Source organism: Talpa occidentalis, unplaced genomic scaffold (assembly GCF_014898055.3).
Source record: "Talpa occidentalis isolate TD23 unplaced genomic scaffold, MPIMG_talOcc4v2.1 talOcc4.5, whole genome shotgun sequence".
NCBI lineage: Eukaryota > Metazoa > Chordata > Mammalia > Eulipotyphla > Talpidae > Talpa > Talpa occidentalis.
In genome coordinates, this window is record NW_023604861.1 from 138,298,681 (window position 1) to 138,321,564 (window position 22,884).

At 62.2% G+C, this 22,884-nt stretch overlaps 2 protein-coding genes and 1 long non-coding RNA gene across 6 annotated transcripts in view; 2 read left to right on the forward strand and 1 right to left on the reverse strand.

The window, feature by feature from the left end:
- RSAD2 (radical S-adenosyl methionine domain containing 2) overlaps positions 1–16,682 on the reverse strand; it is a 31,980-nt gene extending 15,298 nt beyond the window's left edge. For 2 of the 4 annotated variants that reach the window (XM_054701426.1, XM_054701422.1), the window contains exon 1: positions 1,919–5,403. The gene's annotated coding sequence lies outside the window, so the exon portion shown is untranslated. Of the gene's footprint in view, position 1; positions 419–1,918; positions 5,404–13,715; positions 13,985–15,742 lie in introns of those variants that run through there. The other 2 variants (XM_054701425.1, XM_054701421.1) reach the window with 2 other exon arrangements.
- CMPK2 (cytidine/uridine monophosphate kinase 2) lies at positions 1,083–12,001 on the forward strand. Its single transcript, XM_037528560.2, is given in 6 exon segments — positions 1,083–1,328; positions 1,331–1,756; positions 2,908–3,022; positions 3,874–4,075; positions 9,764–9,997; positions 10,424–12,001. Coding segments are annotated over 6 exon segments (1,362 nt in total). The 3' UTR covers positions 10,563–12,001.
- A 113-nt stretch (positions 16,683–16,795) lies between the features above and the next one.
- LOC119259586 (uncharacterized) lies at positions 16,796–17,916 on the forward strand. The gene is made up of 3 exons (XR_005128505.2): positions 16,796–16,997; positions 17,139–17,257; positions 17,427–17,916. It is a non-coding gene; the product is annotated as an uncharacterized LOC119259586 (long non-coding RNA).
- The last annotated feature ends 4,968 nt before the right edge of the window (positions 17,917–22,884 follow it).

Consider the following 22,884-nt stretch of genomic DNA (forward strand, 5'->3'; position numbering starts at 1 on the left):
CCTGGGCCACACGGGTGCGCGCCCCTCTGTGCCCTCAGTGCCTGAAGGTCAAGCTGCTCAAGGATAGACATGATCCTGCTCTCTAAGAGCTAAAGGCACCTGCGTCTCCTAGGGCCCTGAGCCCATCCATGCACATCTGCAGTAGGTCCTCGGGGCAGAAAATGTCATTTCCTTAGATATTAAGCGTAAGGCCAAGCTGAGTCCGGGTTCATGCAGTCACACACCTCGGGTCTTCATCTCCATTCTAATGTTTCTGACAGTTTCCCAGGGATTTTTTTTTATCTACTTGACTTGAAATCATTCTTAAAAACACTAGTTAATGAGTCAAAACAGAATAAAAAATTCGAATAGCTGCATAAATGTCACTAAACAAGGGCCAGGGCACCGGCCTTGCGGGGATGCGCCGGCCACCCTCACGGGACAGCGCGTCGGGGCTTCGGGGCTTCACCCGCCCAGGCAGGGCCGGGCAGGGGCGGCCCCGGGGCACCTGCAGCCGGGGCGCCGCCAGGGGCGGGTGGCCCAGGGGTGTGAGCCGGGTCCGCGCGGGCCTTGGAAGCAGCTGCTGGGGCCTGGGGCCGCGGGGGGCGGTGGAAGCCGGGGCGTGGTGTGGAGCCCCAGGGCCCGCCTGGGGTGGGGTCCGCGGAGCAGAAGGGCCGGGGAGCCGGGAGAGCGGCCGCAGGGAGCAGACCCCGGGGCCAGGGCACAGCGGTTGGAGGCTCCTCCTGCGCCCCCCGCCCCCCCTCGGGCTCTGCGCACGAGCCGCGGGGAACCGTCACCCGCGTCCAGCGCCCGCTCGCGCGCACCACACCGGGCGGCCAGGCGAGCGCTCCGGGCGGCGGGCGCGGGGCGGGGCGCGCCCGGGGCGTCTCCGGGCTCCGGTGGCTGCGGCGGGGCTCGCGGGCTGACCCGGGCGGGGAGGGGCCAAGCGGGGCGGCGAGGCCGGGCGGGCGCCGGAGGCCCCGGAGCCCGGGCCCGCCCCTCCGGCCGCTGCGCTTTCGTTTCCCGCGCGCGGGGTGGGGCGCGGGGTGGGGCGCGGGGGGCGGGCGGGCAGGAGGGCGGGCGGGCGCGCCGCCCCAGCGCCCATGGCCTTCGCCCGCGGCCCGCGCGCCCCGCCGCTGCTCGGCTGCCTCCCGCGGCCGCGTCGCGGGCACTGCGCTCGGGCCATGGCGCCGCCGCCCCGCTTCGCGCTGGAGCTGCCCGACTGCCAGCTGGCCCACTTCGCCCTGGGCGACGCCCCCGACGCCCGCGACGCCCCCGGGCGCGCCGCCGCGCTCCTGGGCGCCCCCGGCCGCAGCTTCTCGCTGTGCGTCCCGCGGCGCTCGGCGGGGACTGCGCGGCGCGGGTGCGGGCGGCGCGGCTGCACCAGCGCCTGCTGCGCCAGCTGCGCCAGGGGCCCCTCGGGCAGTGCCAGCTGCGCCAGCTGCTGGGCTACTGGCCGGACGCCGGGCCCGCGGGCCTGCAGCGCGGGGTCCTGCTCCACGACCCCCGGGACCGCCCCGACACCCGCAGCGCCCTGCTCGCCCTGCTGGACGCCTGCCCGGACGCCCAGCGTCCCCGCCTGGGCGAGTTCGTGGGCGACCCGAGCTGCCAGGTGTGGCTGCACCTGTGGGAGCGGCGGGACCAACAGGGGTGGCAGCTGGCAGGCCGCCAGCGCGTCGTGACGGTTCCCGAGCCCGCGCTGCACCCGGTGGTGCCCGATCTGCCAGGCTCCGGGGTCTTCCCCCACCGCGAGGCCGCCCGCGCCGTTTTGGAGGCGGTAAGAGCTGCAGCCCTTCCCGGCACTCAGGGGTCAGCAGGGCAGTGGAAGCAGCGGGCACTCCACGGTGCCCATCAGACCCGTCTGCCCAGGTGGTGGAGCTGGCACATCAGGGGCACCAGCAGCGGGCACAGCCTCTGCTTCAGACGCTCAGACACGCACCTGCAGGTTCTTGCCTCTGGGAACCTCCAGCCGCACCAGGGGCCTGCCATGCCCTGCCGCACCGCTCGCTGCAGGTAGCGCAGACGGGGAGGGGGCGCCGCTGGTGGCAGAGATGATGCCGTCTAGGAAGCCCCGCAGTGTCGATGTGACAATGAAAGTGACCTCTGACGCCAGCAGGGCTTCGGAGCAGGCCGGATAAAATGGTCTCTGACCACGGCCTGGCCGCGTATGGGTGCCCACTGCGCCCTGCCCTGGACTCAGGTGCCTTGAGGGCTTCCTGGACGGTGGGGAGGGAGCGGCTAGCGAGCAAGACCAGGTTTCACTGTTGCAGGGACCAGCGGTGGGGCTGAACCCAGACTGGCATTTGTGAACAGTGTCCCTTTCTGGAGGTGTCATTCTTGGCCCCAGTTCCCTGAATCCGGGGGGGTGGGGTGACGACAGCACCACCTCCCCGAGTTCCCTGAAGCGGGAGCACCGAGGATGTGGTCTGGCTCCCGGGAGCGCAGCAGTGAGGACGCGGGTCTGGCCATCCGGTTGCCGTGATGCTATTGAACCCAGGCCCCCAGGACCTTTCATTCCCAGAAGCTCTGGCCGCCCAAACCCAGTGGTTCCAGCGCTGTGCACTATTGTCCACTCGCCCTGGTCAAGTAGGAAGGGAGAGGTGGTGGTGGAGCCCTCCAAGCCTGTGGGGCGACCCCCTACTTTTTCTTTGGATACCCCTCAGCAGGCCAGCCTTGTGGCTCCACTCTCGGGTTTTTCGTCCTGCTGGTCCTCCCTCCCGGGGCAGCTGGGCAGTGAGGGTGCAGAGCGGTCCTCTTTGAGGACCTTTGAGCCTCAGTGGCACGGGATGAAATAGAGGGGCCCAGCTCTCCTTAGTCATGCGACGGGCTGGGGCAGCCCCTGGGCAGGAGGCCAGCCTGCACTGGGCGGTTAGGGGCGGTTTCTGCCACAGGCTTGGCTTCCTGCTGAGGCCCAGACCTTCCTTCCAGTGCACACCCTTCATCCCCGAGGCCCGCGCGGTGCTTGACCTGGTGGACCAGTGCCCGGAGCAGGTGCAGAAGGGGAAGTTCCCAGTCATCGTCATTGAAGGCCTGGACGCCACAGGTACGAGCAGGGCCCTCCGTGAGAGACAGCGCGGTCGGTGGTGGGTGGACAGGCTGCTGGACGGCAGGTCTGGGCACGAAACTTCACATGGGCTTGGAGTCCTCAAGCTCTGGGGCCGCAGGTCCGGGAGCTGGAGGGGAAGGCGCCCGCCCATGCTGGGCAGGACACGGGGACCCCGGGTGCTGGGTGCGGCTGGGCTGGGGCATGAGGGTGGCATTGCTGTCAGGGAGAGCTCAGCCAGGGCCGTCCCCGGCCTCTGTTTTCCGAGCTGGGCAGAGGGCGGGTCCTCCAGTCAGAGGAGTCCACGTGGGCCAAGGTGAGGGACACCAGCCTGGAGTGCGTCCAGGGGGACAGGCAGGTCAAGGTGCCTGTTGGCGCAAAATGTGGGGGGACAGGGGCCGGAGGGAAGAAGCCTTGGGGGCTGCCAAATGGAGGTCGCAGCTGCCTGGAGCCGCTCACAGGACAGGGGAGCAGGAGCAGTGCTCCAGGTCAGCCCTGGCAGAGGAGGCTGGTCTCGGGGAACACGAGCTGCTCCAGGATGGGAATGGACGGCAGAAGGGGCTTCTCCCCGTCAGTCAGCTGAAGGCGTCCCAATGAGGCGGAGCTGGCCCCAGCGCCCGGCCGCCCGCAGACTTGGCCCCTCCTGTACGCCCAGAGGACCCTGTGTTTTCCCTCCAGGTGTTCTGATCGCCAGCAGAGGAGTCCAGGTTCCTCAGGGGGGCAGCTCTTGATAAAGATCCGAACTAGCGACCCCAGGCAGAAGGGATGGCTCTGTGCCCTCTGAGCGGGTGTTGGCTTGGGGGCGGCCTGGCACGGGCCAAGATGTGCTGTGCTTTGTCCCTGGCCTGCAGGTAAAACCACCGTGACCCAGGCGGTGGCCGAGTCGCTCCAGGCTGTCCTCTTGAGGTCTCCACCCGCTTGCATCGGCCACTGGAGACAAATCTTTGACGAGGAACCAACAATCATTAGAAGAGCTTTTTACTCCTTGGGCAATTACATCGTGGCTACCGAGATAGCCAGGGCGTCCGCAGCGTCGCCTGTGATTGTGGACAGGTAGGTGTGAAGATGCCCGGAGTTGGCTGTTCCTCCTCGTGTGTGTGAGTATGTGCACGTGTGTGTGCGTGTGTGTGTGCGCACGCGCCTACATACGGAAGTAGATGGTGCTCGTAAGTCAGAGTGTGCCGTGACGATACCAGGAGTGAAGTCCACGACTTACTAATCACACACATCGTTGCGAGGGTCTTGCTGAGATGAGGGCTTTGCATGCGTTACAGCTGCAGCAGTTTCTTGGCGAGGTTAAATGTTCCCCCAATTGCGGCGAGAAACCTCGGTCTTCGGAAGGTGCGACAGCTTGCCAGAGTTACTGAGCTACAAACAGCATGTTGGACAGTCACAAAAGTCGCTGCTTCAAGTCAGTGCCCTCTGTGGCTCACCAGCACATTTGTTGAGCGTCCACTAAGGGGTGAGATTATTCGGTCATCACTGACCTGGACAGTGTCCTCTTTCTTGGAGTAAATGTGCTGTTGAAGAGACGAGAATAATGGAGGCCGTGCGGCCACCATCAGCCGACATTCCAGAGAGGTAAGTCAAGGTGAGCAGAGGATGGCCACGCCCCCTCCCTAAGGGGCTGCAAGGAGGTGCCTTTGATCCGAGCGCCCAGTGACTGGGAAGGCTGCTGACCACTCCGTGGACACAGCACTGCAGAGCAAGAGCGGGCCCTGCAGAGAAGAGGCTGGCGCGCTCCAGGACCACAGGGGCTGTGTGTTGAAAACATGAGGGTGAGGCCTGCTTTCTGGACAGACGGACGGAGAAAGCCCAGGACAGATCTGGGGGCCTGCTGCAGCGGGAGCGGGTGTGGATTCCACTCTGAGCACAGCGGGATAATGGAGCGACAAATTAAATCCATGCACAACGAACAACTTAAAAATATTCGATGGCAGACAGAGCGTGTGGCCAGCAAGTCGGACGAGGCCTGAGCGTCCACCACTCAGGCCAGGAAACTAGAGCCATGAGGAAGTGCCATTTCGCTCTGAGTTTCCTAAAACCCAAGTGGCAGATGCTGGGAGCGCCTGGCGCCCCGATGTGGTGCTGGGGGAGAAGCACCCGGCACAGAGATGCGGGGGCAACTGCAGGTGACGTCGCCCCAGGAAGGCTGTTTCCCGCGCTCGCAAATACTGCGGCTTTTGCTCATGATGTCACAGCCTTGGAAAGGCCAAGAGCCCACCCAGAGCTAAGGCGGCGGCAACAGAAGCTGGGCACTGGCCTGGTAGAGCCCCCGAAAGAAACAGTTGCAGAAAGATCATCAGTGTGCTGCCTGGGAGGGGGGCGGTGAGCAGGGTGTTGGTGAGCAGGGGGGGCGGTGAGCAGGGGGCGCTGGTGAGCAGGGAGGCCAGTGTGCAGGGGGGACTCTGAGCAGGGAGGATGGTGGGTGCCACTGGCCTGCGGCAGGAGGGCCAGGACCGGGGGGACTTCCCCTGCTGGCGGGGGACCCCTTAGCTGACATGAGCGCCCGCTTGGTGTGCTCGCGCCTGAGGGGGCAGGAAGCGGCCACGTTGACGCAGGGTGCGCGGTCAGACGAGAACGGGTCATAAATGGGGTCTTCGGGAACTTCTGGAAGGGAACTCATCCAGCCCGGACTGCACCCCGATCAGGCCTTCGCCCTCACCTTGCCCCAGAAACCCCGTGGTCACCACTGGCCCGGGAGCCGCCTGTCCACGCCGTGCTGTTTGCCTCTGTCTCCCCGTGCTCTGCCGTGACCGTGGGTTCTGTGAACACCTTCCCCACGACTCTGGCGCACATCTGCATCCTGTCCTGCTGGTGGACCAGGCGTGCAGCTGCGGCTCACGCACGTCCCGCTGGGCAGTGTCTGAGGAAGCTTTCTGAGCTTGGACACTGGGACTCCCCGGGTTGGAACTGCTCTCGGGGCCTCGACCCCCGCGTGTGAGGGCCCTCGCCCGCCCGCCCCTGCCCGCCAGCGTGGGCACTGCAGGTTACCTGCGCCGCTCGCCCCCGGGCCCGGCGGGCCAGGCAGCAGGCGCGCAGCCAGCTTGCCATTACCCGGAACCAGATTGCTACCTCTTTCGTGAAATCCCCACAGAGAGGCCACTCTGTGCAGGCTCGAGGGGACAGTGGGCGGCGGCGACAGGAGGACGCGGCAGGCGGCAGCAGGAGCCACCTTAGGCGACACGGCAGTTGCTTCAAAGTCCCCGGGAGCCCTGGGAAGCGCAGGAGCTCGTGCTCCCGGGGGCCTCTGGGCTCTGGATCCCGCCGCCATGTTTAAGACCCTCCTGGATACGAGTCCTGAGCAAGGACAGAGACCACACTTTCCTCACAGCGACCGCGTGGAACTCGCTGCTTCCTGACACGGCGACCCCAGAGCCGCCAGCGCCCCTCCCGCTCCGGCCCTGACCCCCAGGGCAGCCCGTGCCCTCCCTGCCCACCTGCGGGGCAGGGGCTGTCTTTGAAGATGGCCAGTGGCCATTTAAACATCAGGCGGGTTCTGTCAGCCTGGAGACGCTGGACGAGCCGCCTCTGAGTTGCGCTCGGCGGGGTCCCCGGCAGGAGTCTGAGGAGGCCGGGGGGTCACCCCCCAGCGGCCCAGGAGGAGAAGGCAGCCGCCTCGCCCCGCGCTGGCTTTGCTCCTCCGCGTCCCGGGATGCTGTTCTTTCGAGGGAGGCCGTCCCACCTGCGCGGGAGGAGGAGAGAGCGGTGGTTTGCTGTCCGGGTGGGTTTTGTTCGTGTTTAAAGATTCTAATGAAACCCGCGTCGACGCCGCCTGCTGGGCAGGGAGAGGGCAGCGGGAGGCGGGGGCTGGGGCGCCGGCTGGCGCCTGAATCACCCTCATCACCTTCAAGGATCTGTCCTCGCTGGTGGTTGTTCACACTAAGGAGACGCTTTGCATTAGGATGAGCTCGGCCCAGCGCGGGCCCAACAGCGGAACCGGAGTCCAGTGGCTGGGGAGGGGGACGCGACCCCCATGGAGCTCGGGGGAGGCCTCCGGTGAAGGAGCTGGGGCGGGCGTGCCAGCGCGGGGCGGGCATGTGAGTGCTGGGGCGGGCATGTGAGTGCTGGGGCGGGCGTGCAAGCACGGGGCGGGCGTGTGAGTGCTGGGCGTCAGGGCGTCACACGCGGGGCGGCCCGCAGGAGCACCCGGGCCCGAGGCGGGGCCCCCGTGAGGCCGAGCCCGCCTGCCCGTCTCAGGAAGGGCGCGTGGGGTCGCTCGGCTCCGGGGTTTCCATCCTCCGTCCTGTCCGGTGCTGGCGGCGTCGTGCGTGGCTGTGAGGCGGCATTTGTCCCAGCCCACGTCCAGGTCAGGTAGCGGCGTCTCCCACGAGCGCCTGTGCGGGAGTGTGCAGCCGCGGCCGGGAGGCGGGCGCGCTGATTCCCGGGCGAGGGGCTTGAGACCACGTCGGCTTGAGCCGCCCGCTGTGCCCGCAGAGCAGGGAGGCGGCGGGAGGTGACACTGCGGGCGCGGGCCCTGCCGGGAAGGCATCGGGGACACCGCGGCGCAGCCGTCTCACTGCACGCGCGGCCGCGCCCCGAGACGGTGAAGGATCTCGGTTTTTAAAGCACTGAAAGCAGCACATCGAAAGCGGGGGCCCCAGCACCTCCCTGCTCGGGGTGTTCACAGTGTTTCCTGGATGCCAGCCCCGAGCCTGGGTTGGAGTCCTGCGTTTCCTCGCTGTGAGAAGCTGGGCCAGGGGGAGGGTGACCCCAATCCCTGCGCTCCCGGGACCTCCCTGCTGGCCTCGGCACCGGGGTGGCTTCCAGTTCAGCGGATACAGGTGACTTAGGAAGGACGAACGGTGTCATGGAGGTGACAGAGATGTCACGTTTGTCAAGAATTCGCTCTGACTTACAGTGAGTTTCAGCAGAGCTGGGTGTGGAGGGCGCTGGGGGCCAGAGGGGGCAGCCAGGCTCTGTGGGGCGAGCAGGAGACGTGCTGGGGCGACGCTCCCTCTGGGGGGAGAATGTGCGAAGGCGGGTGGGGAGGGCACGAGCCAGGGACAGGTAAAGGTGCCCGTGTCTCCCCAGGGAGACTGAACATTCCCCACAGGCGGCACAAAATGGCGGCGAGCAGAGGGAAGCCCCCTGTGTGCCTCCGGGTCCTCCCGGCGGACCGGAACCAAGCAGCAGACTGATGAGAGGAAAGGGCGGCCTGAAGTCGGTGGGGACGCGCAGCCTGCTGTGTACGTGGGAGACCCAGCGTGCTGAGTGGCTCGGCCTCCTGCTTCAGATGCTTCTGGAACAGGGACACGGGGGACAGACGTCCAGGGAAGACGGGGGTCCGCTGGGGAGCTCACCAGGGAGGGCAGTGGACAGGCTTGTGAGGATTCCAGCGCGGCCTGTGCAGAAAGGAGGTAAGGATGCAGCCCTCCCTGAGCAGCCACACAGAGAAGTTCACATGTAAACATGGTTTTCAGAACAGCCCCACCCAGTCCTCAGAACTGTCCCGAATGCGGCCTCAGGTCCCTCCGTCAATAAAGGGAAACAAGGTATGAGGAAAAGGGAAGTGGTTTAATTCGTGGACGAATGCGGAGGGCAGCAGACCCCGTCCTGCTCCGGGTCAGGGTGCAGGGGTGTTTATACAAAGGGGAGTGGAAGGGGAGCCGGCGAGGGTCTGCCAAGGGCAGGGGAGGCCGGCACAGAGGCAGGTGGGCACCTGCTGGCTTTTTCCAACAACTGCCTTGAACAACCTTTCCCCTGGAATGCAGGACAAACCTGTTAGGCCAGGGGCGCTGCAGGAGACGGGGAGGACAGGCTTATCTGAGGGTCATTGGTGCCTCATCAGAACCTGCTCATGGAATCAACCTCTTGCCAGAAATGCAAAGTTTGGGGTGGCAGAATTGTGCTCCCCTACAGAGTCCTGGGGCGCTCTGAAGAACAGCGTGCCTTAGTTTTCTTTTTTTTTTTTTTTTAAAGATTTATTTATACAAGCACTGGGGACAGTCAGAAGCGCGGGAGGGTGAGAGAACTCACCAGAGCCAGAGCGGGGAGCAGAGCAGGCAGAAGGACCGAAGGACACTGCTGAGGGGAGCAGCGGGCGGCAGGAGGAGAGGTCTGCGCGCCGTGTGGGACCCTAACAACCCTCGTGACCCTCGTGTCCCTCGCCGGTGGCTGGGGATTGAACCAGCGCTGCAGAGGCTGCGGGAAGCTTCGCAGCCCAGCGCTCAACCGCTGCGCCACCAGGGGAGGCCCTGGCGTGCCTTAGTTTTCTCTGACATTTGTGATTTTCCTTCTCTCCAAACATTTTTAAAAGCAGCCACTGAAGGAATAGAGGCCTGGCTGGGGCCTTCTGAGCCTTCCAGTGGGTGGACGTGGCTCCTGGCCTCATCAGGCACGATTGGGGGGGCAGGTGGGCAGGCCCAGGGCCTCCTCACCAGGCCCCGGGTACACGTGCCCTGTGCACGCTCACGTCAGGCCATGTGGGAACTGCCTGGGTGGCAGGTTTTGATTTGGTCACGACCCGCCGCTGCATTCCGGGACTCCGGACTCGCCACCCGGCCCGCCCCAGGGAAGCAGTGCCCACGGCCGAGGGGGGGTCGCTGTAGCTTGTGAAGGGCCCGCTGCGCCCAGACGCGGCCGCTAAGTTATGTTGATATTGTGTGAATGTTTATTTGATAAAATGCAGCTTTATTTACTGAACTCACACAATCGGGAGCGTCGGCAGGCCAGCCTGGAGGTCCAGTGGCCGCTCTTCGGGGGCCACTCTGACCTCTACACGCCCTTCTTTCCTCCCAGGTACTGGCACAGCACGGCCACTTACGCCATCGCCACGGAGGTGACTGGGGGTGTCCAGCACCTGCCCCCCGCCCATCACCCCATATACCAGTGGCCGCGGGACCTGCTAGAGCCCGACCTGGTGCTGCTGCTCACGGTCAGCCCCGAGGAGAGGGTGCGGCGGCTCGCGGGCCGGGGCCTGGAGAGGACCAGGGAGGAGGCCGAGCTGGAGAGCAACAGTGTGTTCCGCCAGAAGTAGGTGCCCGAGCCCTGGGGTGTGGGGTCCCTGTCGTGGTGGCGAGCCAGGGCCGAGAGGGAGTCTCTCCCCCGGTGAGCCCCACGGACCATGTCTTGCTCGTTGGCTCAGCCCCGTCATGCCTGTCAGTGGGCCTGCAGCACTCGTTCTGCCAACGCGGGGCGGCTGGGCGTGGGTGGTCTGACCCCGTGTCCAGCACGAGCAGTGCCAGCGCGAGCGTGCACCCGGCCTCAGTTTCCCGAGTCATAGCAGAGTGGTGCAGCACTGGCTGATGGCCGCAAGGGACGGGCCTCTCCCCGGGACGCTTTGAAATCCTTGCCAGGATGGCATCAGCCATATTTGACATTTTCCAAACCTCAGCCCCAAAGGTTACGTGAGTTGTGTAAGCTTGCACAGCTTCTAAGTAGTGCCCTCTGCCTCGCCAGGGTGGAGACGACCTACCAGCGCATGGAGAACCCAGCCTGCCACCTGGTGGACGCCAGCCCCGCCCGCGAGGAGGTGCTCCAGGCAGTGCTCGGCCTCATCCGCGGCCACTGTGACCTGCAGCTGCTCCAGGGCCAGTAGCTTGTTCCTGAGGGACCCATGCAGCAGACACGTGTCACCGTGCAGCATACTTGTCACCTCATCCTCTGCGAGCCCAAGACATCTGTGTCTAGAAAGCCTGACATGTGCAGAAGCCACCAAAAGTGCTTCCAAGTCAACTGGAGATGCCGTAGTCCCTCCCCGCCCTTGCCTGGCACCCCACAGACCTGGATACCTAGAGGGGGCTTCGTCCTCGCCTGGCTGCACCCCACCATCATGACCGCACCCCACATCCTATCCCAGGACACTCCCACACTGGGGCCGCTTCCCCAAGAGGCATCTGGCCTGGGCCTGAGGCCTGCGGTCCCCAGGGTGGTCCTCTGCGGTCAGCTAGAGGGACAGCCGGCCCGAGGTGTTCCAGACACGGATGTCCCCACCTCCCCTGGACTGAGTCCTGACCAGTCAGGCTCCCCTCTTTCCCTCTGCACGCCTGGCTGGGGCTGGAGGGAGCAGCTGGCATGGAGCTCGATGGGTCCCTCTGCCCGGGCAGCCATGTGTTCACACTGATGTCCGGGGCACCGTCCCTCGGCGCAGAGCCCTGCGTCAGCAACGGGAGGGGAGCCGGGACACTGAACACGAGGCTGGCTGTGTGTTTCCATGCCTCGGATTTCATTCCTCTTGCTGGATAAGCTCAGTGGATCCTGGAATAGATTTCTTAGTAAATAATCTTGCACTTGAATGTCCAACGATCATAAACGATACCTACTTTGAGATCTGTCTGACTGGAGGAAATAGAAACTTAATAGCTCTGTGGCCTTGGGTGAGTCACTGAACTCAGCAGTCCCTGCCATCTGCCCCAGCCGGTGAGCTAATCCTTTGTCTTAAGGTGTTGGCCGCACCAAGTGATCACCTAGAATCCTTTCCGGTTCAAGACCTATATGCAAATGATTGTTTTCTTGTCTGCCATTTCTTACAACAGCAGGCCCCTCCCAGTAATTAGATTTAAGGTCTTCTCGGGTTTGTTTCACGGGATCGTAAGTTAGGATGTGTGGGTTCCTATGAGCTGGCTACTAGTTGGCCACTCAGGGCAGCGGTGGCCTATTTGCCACCTGCAGAGCCCAGCAGAGCATCCTTGACCACCTCTGGAGTTAGCCCGAACCACCAGGCAGGCTGGGGATGCCCAGGCCGCTGCCGACCTGCTTACGTGACTCCATGGTGGCCTCGGGATACCTCTGCAGTGATAACATCACACTCTGCTGACGCAAGTGGCTCTTGACATGTGGTCACGATGTCCCCTTCCCTGCCCCTTATAAAACTTTGTCCCCCATTCCTGCCCTACCCTCCAGACCTTATTCCTCATACCTCTGCTGCACGATCAGCTTGCCCCAGCCCGTGTGCTTCCAATAAACGGCACAAGGACGTCTGCTCCAGCAGCAGAGTCTGGCCTTGAAGCCTGCTCCATGCCTGCTGCGTCCCTCATTGCGTTCCTGCTGCAAAGTGGCAACAGTTCCTGTCACAACAAGGATGAAGTTTGAAAAAGGATGTGATATTTCAGTACGTGGCTGGCGTTGAGACTTTAGGCCTTCTGGGGGGCTGGCGCCGGCCATCCGGGGAAACCGCACGCCACCCTCCATGACCCGGTGGGTGAACTGGCTGGGATGCTCCGGCCTGTGCTGTGGCGCTTTTCTGGAAAGTGGTCCGCTGTGTGGCTTTTGTGGGAGGGAATTCGGGGCCCGGTAACTTAAAAGGTGTGAGTTTGGGGGGCCATGTGGAATTCAGGGGCAACGTGCTCTTGAGCAGGGGAGGACGTTTCTGTCTTGCATGTTTTAGGGCAGCGTCATCCCTCCCGCACGGCGAATACCAAAGAGAGGGCTTTCTGCTCAGGTAGATCACTGTCCACGGCCCTGTCCCCCTGGCAGGCGTGGCCCAAGCATCGAGTGAGGCAGCCCCTCCTCCCTGGGAAGGGCCCCAGGGGCCCCTCCACACAGCTCCGTCCGGGGAGGGGGGGTGCGGGGGGGGGGTTTGTCCCAACCATCATCCTCCTCCTTCCTTGGCCCGGGGCGGCGTGCAGCTTGGCACCTGGCTGCCCACAATGCAAGTCCGTCCTCCTCTTGTGAAGCAAGGCCGCTGGGAGACCAAGGGGAAGTTTACGCAAGAGACGCCCAGGGAGGGGACACTCAGGCTGCCTGTGCACGTTCTGCCCGTCGTGGCTGGGCCGGGCCCTGATTCGCACAGGCGCAGACCGTCAACTCTGTTTAAGGGACACCAGCAGAACCCGGCGTCTCCACGAGATAACACCGCGATAGGCAAGATGCAATCCCAGATCACACCCCGGGGAGCCGAGAAGGGACGCGTTATCAGGAGAGTGCAGTCAAGAGGGACGCGGAGGGCCGGGCGGCGGGAGGGCAGGCGGCCGTGGAAGTGGCTGCGATAACTGGCGAGGGTTTACAGGGAACGGACTGGCCATGAATGAAAGGTAAGAGAACTCGGCAGAGAAACCAAACCTCTGCAAAGGGCGTCAAGTGAAAATTTGAGAACTAAAAACGACAGCATCTGCAATCAGGAACAAGCCCTCATGGCAAGGTGAGCAGCAGAGCGGGGCTGACGCGGGCGGCGGGTGCGCCCCTGAGGACGAGTGGCTGGGGAGCAGCCCATCCGCACGCTCTCCCCGGATACGCGCGCAGCCTGGAAGACGCGCGCTCTGGTACTGAGTGTGTGTGAAGGCCCAGGCGGGGGCTGTGGGGTGGGACGCAGCACGCGGGGCAGGACGCTGAGCCCACAGACTGAGCCCTCCTGCGGCTCCGGGGAGAGTGCCGGAGCAAGGAGAGCAGGCCTGGACGCGCCCGCGCTGGCCTTGCTCGGATGCATCGCCTCAAAATTCCCCTGCTGCTGTGAACCTCAGCGCGTGAGCTGATCTGAATCAAGTAGGGTTTCTGGTACTTATTTAAGGCGATGCTGCTGGTGAGAGGCTGCGCTCTCCAGGGACTGGCATGCTAAGAAGAGGGGGGGATGGGCTGTGGGGTCACGGCAGCACCGCCAGGCCACAGCAGGGCAGGGCCCGAGACGCCTCCCAGGGGATTCCCAGCCCTGCCGGACGACAGTGCAGGCTCTGCCTGGGTCCCGGAGGGAGAGGACTTCTGCCCAAACCTTGGCCCTGGACCTCCAGAATCTTGGAGTCAGGGGTCAGACGCTTACCTGTGCTCCACGTGGGCAAGCGCACGGCCTGCGAGTTCCCTGTCAGCCCCGGGGGCCGCCGTGCGGCAGCTCTGGCCAGCGCCGAGCCTGGCCCTGAGCAGGGCGCGGAGATGGAGGCTGGGCTCGGTTTCCCAGGCAGGCGTCTCTTTTTTTTTTTTTCTACTTCAAAAGCTTTGTGACCTTCATCCCGTCCACAGCTGCCCGGAGGTGGCGGGGGCAGTGTCCTCTCTGTTTTTATAAGTGACTTTCCTTCCTGGGGAGCAGCACAGCTGGGTGGGGAAGGAAAAAATAGTTAGCCCTATCAGTTTAAGACGTGCCATGACTCGATCTTCTCACCATCTCCGAGGGTAATGCACACGCTTTTTCCTTTTAAAGCAAATGCTCAGAGTGTCGGATTTCCCGGTCTTCAAAGGCCCAGTCTGGCCCCTCTCCAAGCTGGCATCTGGCGCCTGGGCCAGGGTGTCACTCAGGAAACACGAGCAGGAGGTGGGTCTGCACCACAGTCGGCGCGCGGGCGCTGTGGCATCCCGGGAAGACGCTTGCTGTCGCCCTCACAGTGAGCGTGGCCTACCTTGGGGCTCATGGCTGCTGGCCCCCTGGAGTTGTCTTCCTCAGTCCCTTCCCAGGGAGGAGGCCCCAGCCCGGGGCCACCTTTCAGAGACAGGATCAGGGGACGCTCACGCAGGCTCACTGTGGGTCCGGGAGAGTCCAGGAGCCCTCAGTGGGTTTCTCAGGCTTTAATGCTCTCCCAGGGAACAAGGCACACCCGGCAGGAAGGCAGGCATGGGGCCTGGTGGGGGGCTGGGAGGCAGGCAGGCGTCAGAAACCCCCTGCCCCCAGTCTTTACCTCTTTCCCTGGGCTCTCTGGCATCTGCCCTGGCCTTGCCTCCTCCGTAGCCACGCCGCTCCTGCTCTGGTGCCCTGTAAGTGGCAGGAACAATACGAGGCAGGTTCTCTATGACCCGAGCAGACCGGGGAAAGGAGACGTGCGTCCTGGAGCCCTCGGTGGCTTTTCAGGCTTTTATTGGGATTTACCAGGTACACGGCAGGCAGGGGCGCTGGGATGCCAGGGGGGCTGGGAGGCCTCCCGGCCCCCAGCAAGTCTTCACTCTTCCTGGGCTCTCCGGCCTTCTCTCGCGTTCTTTCTGCTTCTCTCGTTGTTCTCCTGGCATCCCTGTGATGCCGCCCTTATAAGTTCAGTCTCTCAGCCAGGTGCACCCACATATGCCCACACCCCACTCCAGGTGCCGCCATCAGGTGTGCATTCAGGACAGCAGGGCTCCCTCATTGTAAGGGCAGGACTGGACCACTGAGCAGGTTTTCTGATCCCATGCAGACCGGGTAAAGGAGGAGTCAGAGCCCTCAGGGGGTTTGCAGGTCTATTATTTGGGGTTCACCAGGCATATGCAGGCAGGGGTGCTGGGGGGCCGGGAGGCTGGCAGGCCTCCCAGCCCCCAGCAAGTCTTCACTCTATCTGGGCTCTCCGGTGATCTCTCTCGGCTTCTCTTTTGGCTTCTTCTGCTTCTGTTGGCGTCCCCGTGACGCCGCCCTTAAAAAGCACAGTCTCAGCCCAGGTGAATCCCATCTACCTATGCCCACACCCTACTCCAGGTGCCGCCATCAGGCATGCATTCGGGACCACAAGGATCCATCATCTATCCTGATGGCGGGAGGGCAGAAAAGCCTGACATTTTTCCTTACCCTACACTCATCCATCCTCACGGCGGGAGGGCAGGAAAGCCTGATAATCACTTCCCCTACACCCTGTCTGAATGATGCCGCCCTTACAGCCCTGCCCCTCCAGGCTCCAGTGTGCACCCTTACACACGTGCTCACACCCACGCTCAGGTGTCCACAGTCAGGCACGCTTCCCCGTGCCCTCGCGCCCTCCACATTAACAAGATCAGGCAGCAAGTGATGGCCACAGAGGCCAGTGGCACAAAAGCCTGATGAATTCATTTTCCCTACACGGGTACACACGTGTGTTGACTGTGCAGCCACGTCAAACTCTATCACATCAAACTCACTTGAAATCTGCTTCTCGAGCCAAGGCGCCCTCTGGCTGGGGCTTTCTGCTGCTTGTCTCGTTCAGTGAAACGCCCTGACTCAGTCATTTCCATACGTGAGCTGGTCTGGAGCCACTTGTGGGCATAAATCAAATAGAAACCCTCTAATCTGGGCCTGGGGGTCCATGTGGAAAGTGCATTGGTCTAAATCGACTTTGCAGGTTTTCATCGTTAATCTCTGCATTTTTGTAAGCGAGTGAAATATTGAAGACATCTGGGGGTGAGTCTGTAACAAGCTGCGTTTGGTGGGAGCCGGTTACAACTCAGTCACGCTTGCTGTTTTTCTTTGCTTCCTGGATGAAGGAAATCCATTGTTTATAGCAAATCCTTCACGGTTCCGCTAGAGGGAGTGAAGTGCTCCTTTGAAACACTCGCAGGGAGCAGTTCTTTTGTGAGCAGGTCCCGCCCTCAGCACACAGGGAGAGCTGGGAAACAAGGGTCTTCTTCTCCTGTTTATTCAAACGCAGCTCTAATGCGAAAACAAAGGCCAGAACAGGGAACGTTTCTAGGTCAAAGTTGCAAATCTTTAAAAGTGGCTAATTTCTTGCTTCAAGAATTCCAAATGCAGCCCCAGGATCAGGAAGCTACTCAAAGAAGGACCTTCTGGTCCGAGAACTCGATCTCTTCCTTTAATAGTGGTGGAAATGAGGCTGCGGCAGGCGCTGCCCGGCTCCGGGGCATCTAATTTGCTGGTAGCTGATGTAAGGTGAGAAGGAAGTTTCCTCCCCTCCCCCAAGTCCCACACCACGCGGTCTCTTGGCGTGTCTGCTGCTGTGGATGTCGCGCGCGCTTTCATGCGCACAAACACACACGAGCATTTCCTCCCTTGTGAGGCTGGTGGTTTGAGAGCTGCATTAAGAACATTCCGGGCTCTCACCTGGTCTTACTTATTGGCTCGTGCATCTCCCACCCACCCCTCCCGGTTCTGTAACTGGATGCTGGAGAGGCGGCCATGTGACCGGCTCACGCAGCCCTCAGGGCCCGCCCTGTCATTGCTGACCAAATCACCAAAACACCACTCTCAGGAAAGGCAGTGTCCACCTTCCCAGGAGGTCTCCAGGATGTTATGAAGGGGTGTGCCGGCCCAGGTCGTGCTCACCCTGCCTGGGCGAAGGGGGGTGTGTTTCTCCAAAATAATGCGGCTTTGGGGGAGCTGTCAGATTTCACTCTGGCTGAACCTGATCCCAATGTCCTGCATTTTGTGCTCATCTTTGAGGTAGGAAAGACTGTTTTCTGTGCTTTAATTGAAAAAATAATTGCACCCAAACCATCTATTCTGAGTTGCTAAAAAAATAAACCAACAGATATATACCTGTGTGGGGCCATAAAAGAAAATCTCTTTCCGTATTTTCTGTAGTCAGAACTTTGGGGGTATTTTCCTCCTGCCTCTGAACAGTGACTCGTGGGTCTGGCTGCTTTCACCTGGAGAACGTTGCATTAAAGGCAGGGCTGTCGAACAGGACCTGCGTTTGCAAGGTGACCGTGGGCACAACTGGGGTTCTCGTTCACTAAATCATTGATTTTTTTCCTCTTTCATTTGCATAAATGCAAGTAATGGATACAAGAATTGACCTAGGAAACTTGGGAATCATTCCCTACAAGATGGACATGTGACCTTGAATAACACTCTCTGTTTGCAAAACAGGAAGCGCCTCCTCCCGGGAGACTGGAGCCCTTCACTTCTGGTGGCCTTGACCTCTGGTTGCAAGACAAATGGGATCCACTAAATCCGCTGTCCCTTCTCTCAAGAGGCTGGGAGGCAGGGAAATTGTTCTTCCATTTGTTACTGTCTTGATTACAAAAACATTATTGGCAACAGTGTTTTACATAATGTACTGGTGTCCACTAAACCTTGAAGCAGGGCCTCCCCCGTGGCGCAGAAGGTTGAGCTCAGCCCTGGGAAGCCGCCTCCAGACTCTGCAGCGCAGGTTCAATTCCCGGCCGGCGAGGGAGATTCCCACATGGCGCAGCAGACCTCTCCCGCCGTGCCCGCTGCTCCCCTCAGCCGTGTGTTTCATCACTCGGCCTGTTCTGCTCCCTGCTCTGTCTCTGGTGGATCCTCTCACCCCCCACACCTCTGGCCTGTGCCCCGGTTCTTGTATGCATGAATAATAAAATCTTAAAAAAAAAAAAAATACAACCTTGAATTAAACTTTAAAAAAAATAAACTTAAAAAAATTCCTTAAAATTCCCCAGGGATGCCAATGTGACATAATCTGGGACTAGAGTGGCCCCTTCTCTCCCCTCTTCTCTTCCCTCCTGCCCCCCAAGTTCCTCTTCCCCCAGGGGAGCTATTTCTCCGGAAACTCTGCTGCCCCCTAGAGTCTACTCTTCGCATGGCAGCCAGAGCTGTCCTCGCAGGGCCCCGCGTGGCTGGCCAGTTGAGGCCTCCACGCGGCAGCAACAGGCTCAGCGGATCTCCCGAGAGACCTTCTCCATCACTAGGGCTGAAATAGCCGGTATTCGCCTCCCTAGCTCTAGAACATGGCTTCGTGTCTCCGCGCTGTGTTCAGGCTCTGTCTGCATCTACCCCGCGTCCGTTGCACACCCAAGCCCCCCGCATCTCTCCGGAATGACGCCCCGCCTGCGTCCACAGCCGGCGTGTGCACCTGCACGTGTGTCTGCGCTGGAACACGCGCTCCAGAGGACGGGGTTTGCTCCCTCGCCGCTGTGATGAGCGCCCAGCACAGTACATGTCTGATTGCTCGTAAGAATGTGTCACTTGGGCCGCCCCCGGGGCACAGAGGTTGAGCACTGGGTTGTGAAGCTGCCCGCAGCCTCTGTAGCGCCGGTTCGATCCCCGGCCGCCGGCGAGGGTCCCACATGGCGCACAGACCTCTCCTGCCGCCCACTGCTCCCCTCAGCAGTGTCCTTCGGTCCTTCTGCCTGCTCTGCTCCCCACTCTGGCTCTGGTGGATTCTCTCACCCTCCCGCGCTTCTGACTGTACCCAGTGCTTGTATAAATAAGTCAATCAATCTTAAAAAAAAAAAAAAGGAATGTGTCACTTATCACGTGGAGACTTCCCGGCCTCGGCAGATAATAAACTAAACACTCATTTTGCATGAGGCATCGCCGCGACGCAGAGCCCACTGACCTGAGAGCTTCAGCCTGATGGGGAAAATACGTTTTTTTTCCCCCAAAGTCAAGAACAGCGGTGACGTGTGATTTCATTGTATTCATAGTGTAGAGTAAGGAAAAATGTCAGGCTTTCTGCCCTCCCGCCATCAGGATAGATGATGGATCCTTGCGGTCCTGAATGCATGCCCGATGGCGGCACCTGGAGCAGGGTGGGGCATAGGTAGATGGGATTCACCTGGGCTGAGACTGGGCTTTTAAGGGCTGCGTCATGGGGACGCCAGCAGAAGCTGAAAGAGAAGCCGAGAAAGAAGCAGGGAAGCAGAAGCAGAGGTCACCGGAGAGCCCAGATAGAGTGTGGATTTGCTGGGGGCTGAGAGGCCTGCCAGCCTCCCGGCCCCCCAGCACCCTTGCCTGCTGTGTACCAGGTAAATCCCAATAAAAGACCTGCAAAAACCACTGAGGGCTCTGACTCCTCCTTCACCCGGTCTGCTGGATCAGAAAACCTGCTCAGTGGTCCTTCTGCCTCTAGACATAGACAAACACTGAGCCAGAGCCAGGAGGCCAGAGCTCAAGCAGGTACCCAACCCCTGACAAGACACTCTGCTTTATAGATAAACTTTCAAAAACTTTCTCTCCATTTGTAGTTAAAAGCCAAATACTCTCCAGCAGAGAATACGTGTCCCTTGGAAAGAGAAACCACTTTAGTCAATAAAAAGGTGAGCCCCAAGCAGCGGCCGGGAACTCCACGGCCTCCCTGGCCCCGCTGCTCACGTGAAACTGAACCTTTTCTGAAATGGGTGCTGATTCTGAGGTGGCTTCAGCAGCCCAGGGAGGCAGGGCAGGCTGGCTGGCAGTTTGGCCTCCGTCTCCCTGTGTCTGACCCCATAGCGGTGTCACTGCTATGTAGACGCTCAGAGGAGGCAGAACAGTCCCAGTGATGGTTGTAAGGAAATAAGAGGCTGTAGCGCCAGCAGGCGCAGAGCAGGACTCCACAAACCGGGCAGGCGGGTAAAGGAGCGACCCGGAGCCCTCGGTGGCTTTTCAGGTTTTTATTGAGCTTCTTACCTCATTTGCAGCGCGGCCCCAGGTACCCGGTAGGCGGGGGGCAGGGGGCCGGGAGGCCAGCAGGCTCCCAGCCCCGGCGAGTCTTCTCTCTCGCTGGGCCCTCTGCTCATGGTGTCCCCGCTGTCTCTGCTTCCTCACTGCTTCTACCACTGCTGGCGCCCCCGTGACGCCGCCCTTATAAGCCCAGCCTCAGCCCAGGTGCGCCCACCTCCGCATGCCCTCGCCCCACTGCAGTGTCCGCAGGCCCCCGTGCAGCCCGCAGGTGTCCGCCATCTCTACTGACGGCGGGAGGGCAGCGACTCCTGGCCACGTTCGCTTGCCCTGCAGAGGCCTGGAAAGCAGCTGCAGCCCAAAGCCCGCTCCGGCTCGGCCCTGGCTCTGTGTGGCTCCTGCGCCGACAGGCACGTCCTTCTGCGGCGGCTCGGGCGTGTCCACAGGGGCTGGGCAAGGCGGGGCGTGCCTTTGCAGACGAAGCCTCCTCCGTGCGGCGGGTCCTGGGGAAGCTGCGACTCTGCCCGCTCGCTGCAGCTCCCGGGTCTTCCTGTCTGTCTCTGGCCTTTCTGGGAGAAGCATCGCGGGTCCACAGGCTGAGGCGGGTCCACAGACTGAGGCGGACCCACGCGTGTACGATCTCTTCTAGTAACACAACCCAGCAACGGAGTGGCCTCACCTGGCCCCAGCGAGGGATGGAAGCCAAGGGTGGGGCCCAGCTGGTCCGTCTCCAGACAAGTGACGGCTTCAGAGAACGTGGGCTCTGTGGGGGGCTCATGGCTGAGGCCCTAGATCCGGGAAGACGAGGCTCTAAAGGAGGGCGACGCTCAACCGCCTTCTCGGTGCCTCAGAGCAAGACCCTTGGCTGGACCCCAGCCCCCTGGCTGAATGCACAGGGGCAGCTGTCCCCGGGGCAGCTTCCCGGGGCACTCAGGAGGGGGTGACCAGGCCAAGTTCTTAGTCCTGATTCTCTAACTCACCGGCGTCCCCGCCCCAGGTCATGTCAGCAGGCACGCCTGGGCCCAGCCGCCCCAAAGGGCCGGGAGCACCCGGGCTTGCAGACTCTCCCGGAGCAGGGACTTGGGAATGAATAAAACAGACACTTCGGAGACGGGGTAGAGCGGGCGCCCGCGGGGGCTGGAGGCCAGGGGGAGGCTGCGGGTTGGAAGGTGGTGGGGGTGAAGCTTTGCGCGTTAAAGAGACACCGGGCGCGGGAGGAGGCGGGCCCGGCCGTGTTCTGGCGCAGAGCCCACGCGTGAGCTACGGCCCTGCGGGGCGCTTTCTCCTGAAGGGTCCAAGGAGCGGGATGGAGGTGCTTGAGGCCTGTACCCCGGGAGCCCGGGGCCCCGCTCTGGGGGTGCGTGCCGAGGGGCGAGGGCCAGGCGCTCAGCGAGTGGGGCTCGTGCTAACAGACCGGCCTGGGGCACCCCAGAGCAGGTGAGAGGCCTGCCTGGCAGGAAGCGAACGTCCCAGAAAACTGCTTACAGCCTCCAAACGGGTCCCCTAAAGAGCCAGTTCTGCATCCCAACCCCGAGCACCATTCCCTGGAGGGGAAGCTTCTCGCACCCCTGGAGAAGCCCCGTGTCCGAGCGGCCTGGCCGAGCTCCAGCCTGGGCCCACACCCTGCCCCCTGCAGGGCCCGCCCCGCCAAGGGCAGCCTTTCTCCACAGGCGGGGTCTTCCTGGCAGGGGGCCGCGGGGGTTCCTGGAAGGGCTGGGCTCTGGGGGCCGCACATGAATCACCCAGAGGGCAGCGGAGCGCCGTGAAGGCAGACGAGGCTTCTGTAATGAAGGGCATTCATAATGCGCGTGGAAGGCAGCACCGAGGAAGCTTCTCCCCCGGCTTGACGTTGATGCAGGGCTCCTCAGCGCCGGCCGCGCGTCATCGCGCTTCTCTGTCCGGCAGAATCTCCCCTCCCCGCCCCCCCCCCCCCCGCCCGTCCCCCCACTCGGTCCTCTTCTCCCTTCCTTTCCTTCCTTCTCTGGAGAGGGGATGGAACCCGAAGTGGTATTTGATATGGTGGAAAGCGCTGGAATGCTAGAGACCTGGGTTCTAAAAATGACACTTTTTCTAATCATCAAAATTAACCAGTGTGCATAGGACACAGCGAGCTGCCGCCGGGTGAGAGCAGAGGCAGCAGCTGTCACCACGGGGCTGCGAACACAAACCTGCTGGAAAGCCATGTGGGCACACGCGTGGGAATGGTCACGCTTCCCTTCTGACATGTAAAGTGTACTTGTAAGAACTCCCGAAGGGCATCATCAAAACTACCGTAAAGGTTAATGTACCAAAGATATTTATGCAAGAATTATTTATAAGAGCAAAATTTCTAATAGAACGAGACGCTTCACCATGGGGAAGTGCCTCCGTCAGCCGCGCCGGGATGGCCGGGCCCTGCCGCTTGCCAAGAGGCCCGGGGAACTCCGGCGACCTGGAAAAGTCGGGCTGGCGACACGCCACGGGCAGCGCGGCCTGGCTCGCGGGCATGGTCACCGCCCCTACCGACCTGTCAGGAGCTGGTGCGGAGAGAAGAGCTCAGAAAGGACGTGGCTGGATGCGGGGCTCAGGGAGCCCCCCTTTCCAGGGCTCTCGTTTTCCCCCTTGGTCCTCCGGGTCCCTTCGGCAGGCCCAAGGGCTGACATCGTGGCAGAAACTCCCGGGGCCCGCGCCTTTGTCCCAGGCCCATCCTGGGCAGGGGGTGCTCCGGGGGCTCAGAGCTGCAGACACGAGGGTGGGTCTGGCGGTCCAGCCCTGCCGTGGCCTGGGGTGGGGGCTGCGTGCTCTGGGTCATGCGGTGGCCGGTGATGGTGGAAGAGCCAAGCACCCGGCAGGCCGCGCTCCCAGAGGAGCCCCGGGCGCTGCAGCCGCGGCGGGGTGAGACCGGCCCCTTCCTCTGCCCCCTCTGCCCCCCCAGGAAGGCCAGGATGCGACAGTCGTCATCTTTGTGGCTTTGTTTCGCCTCAAGGTC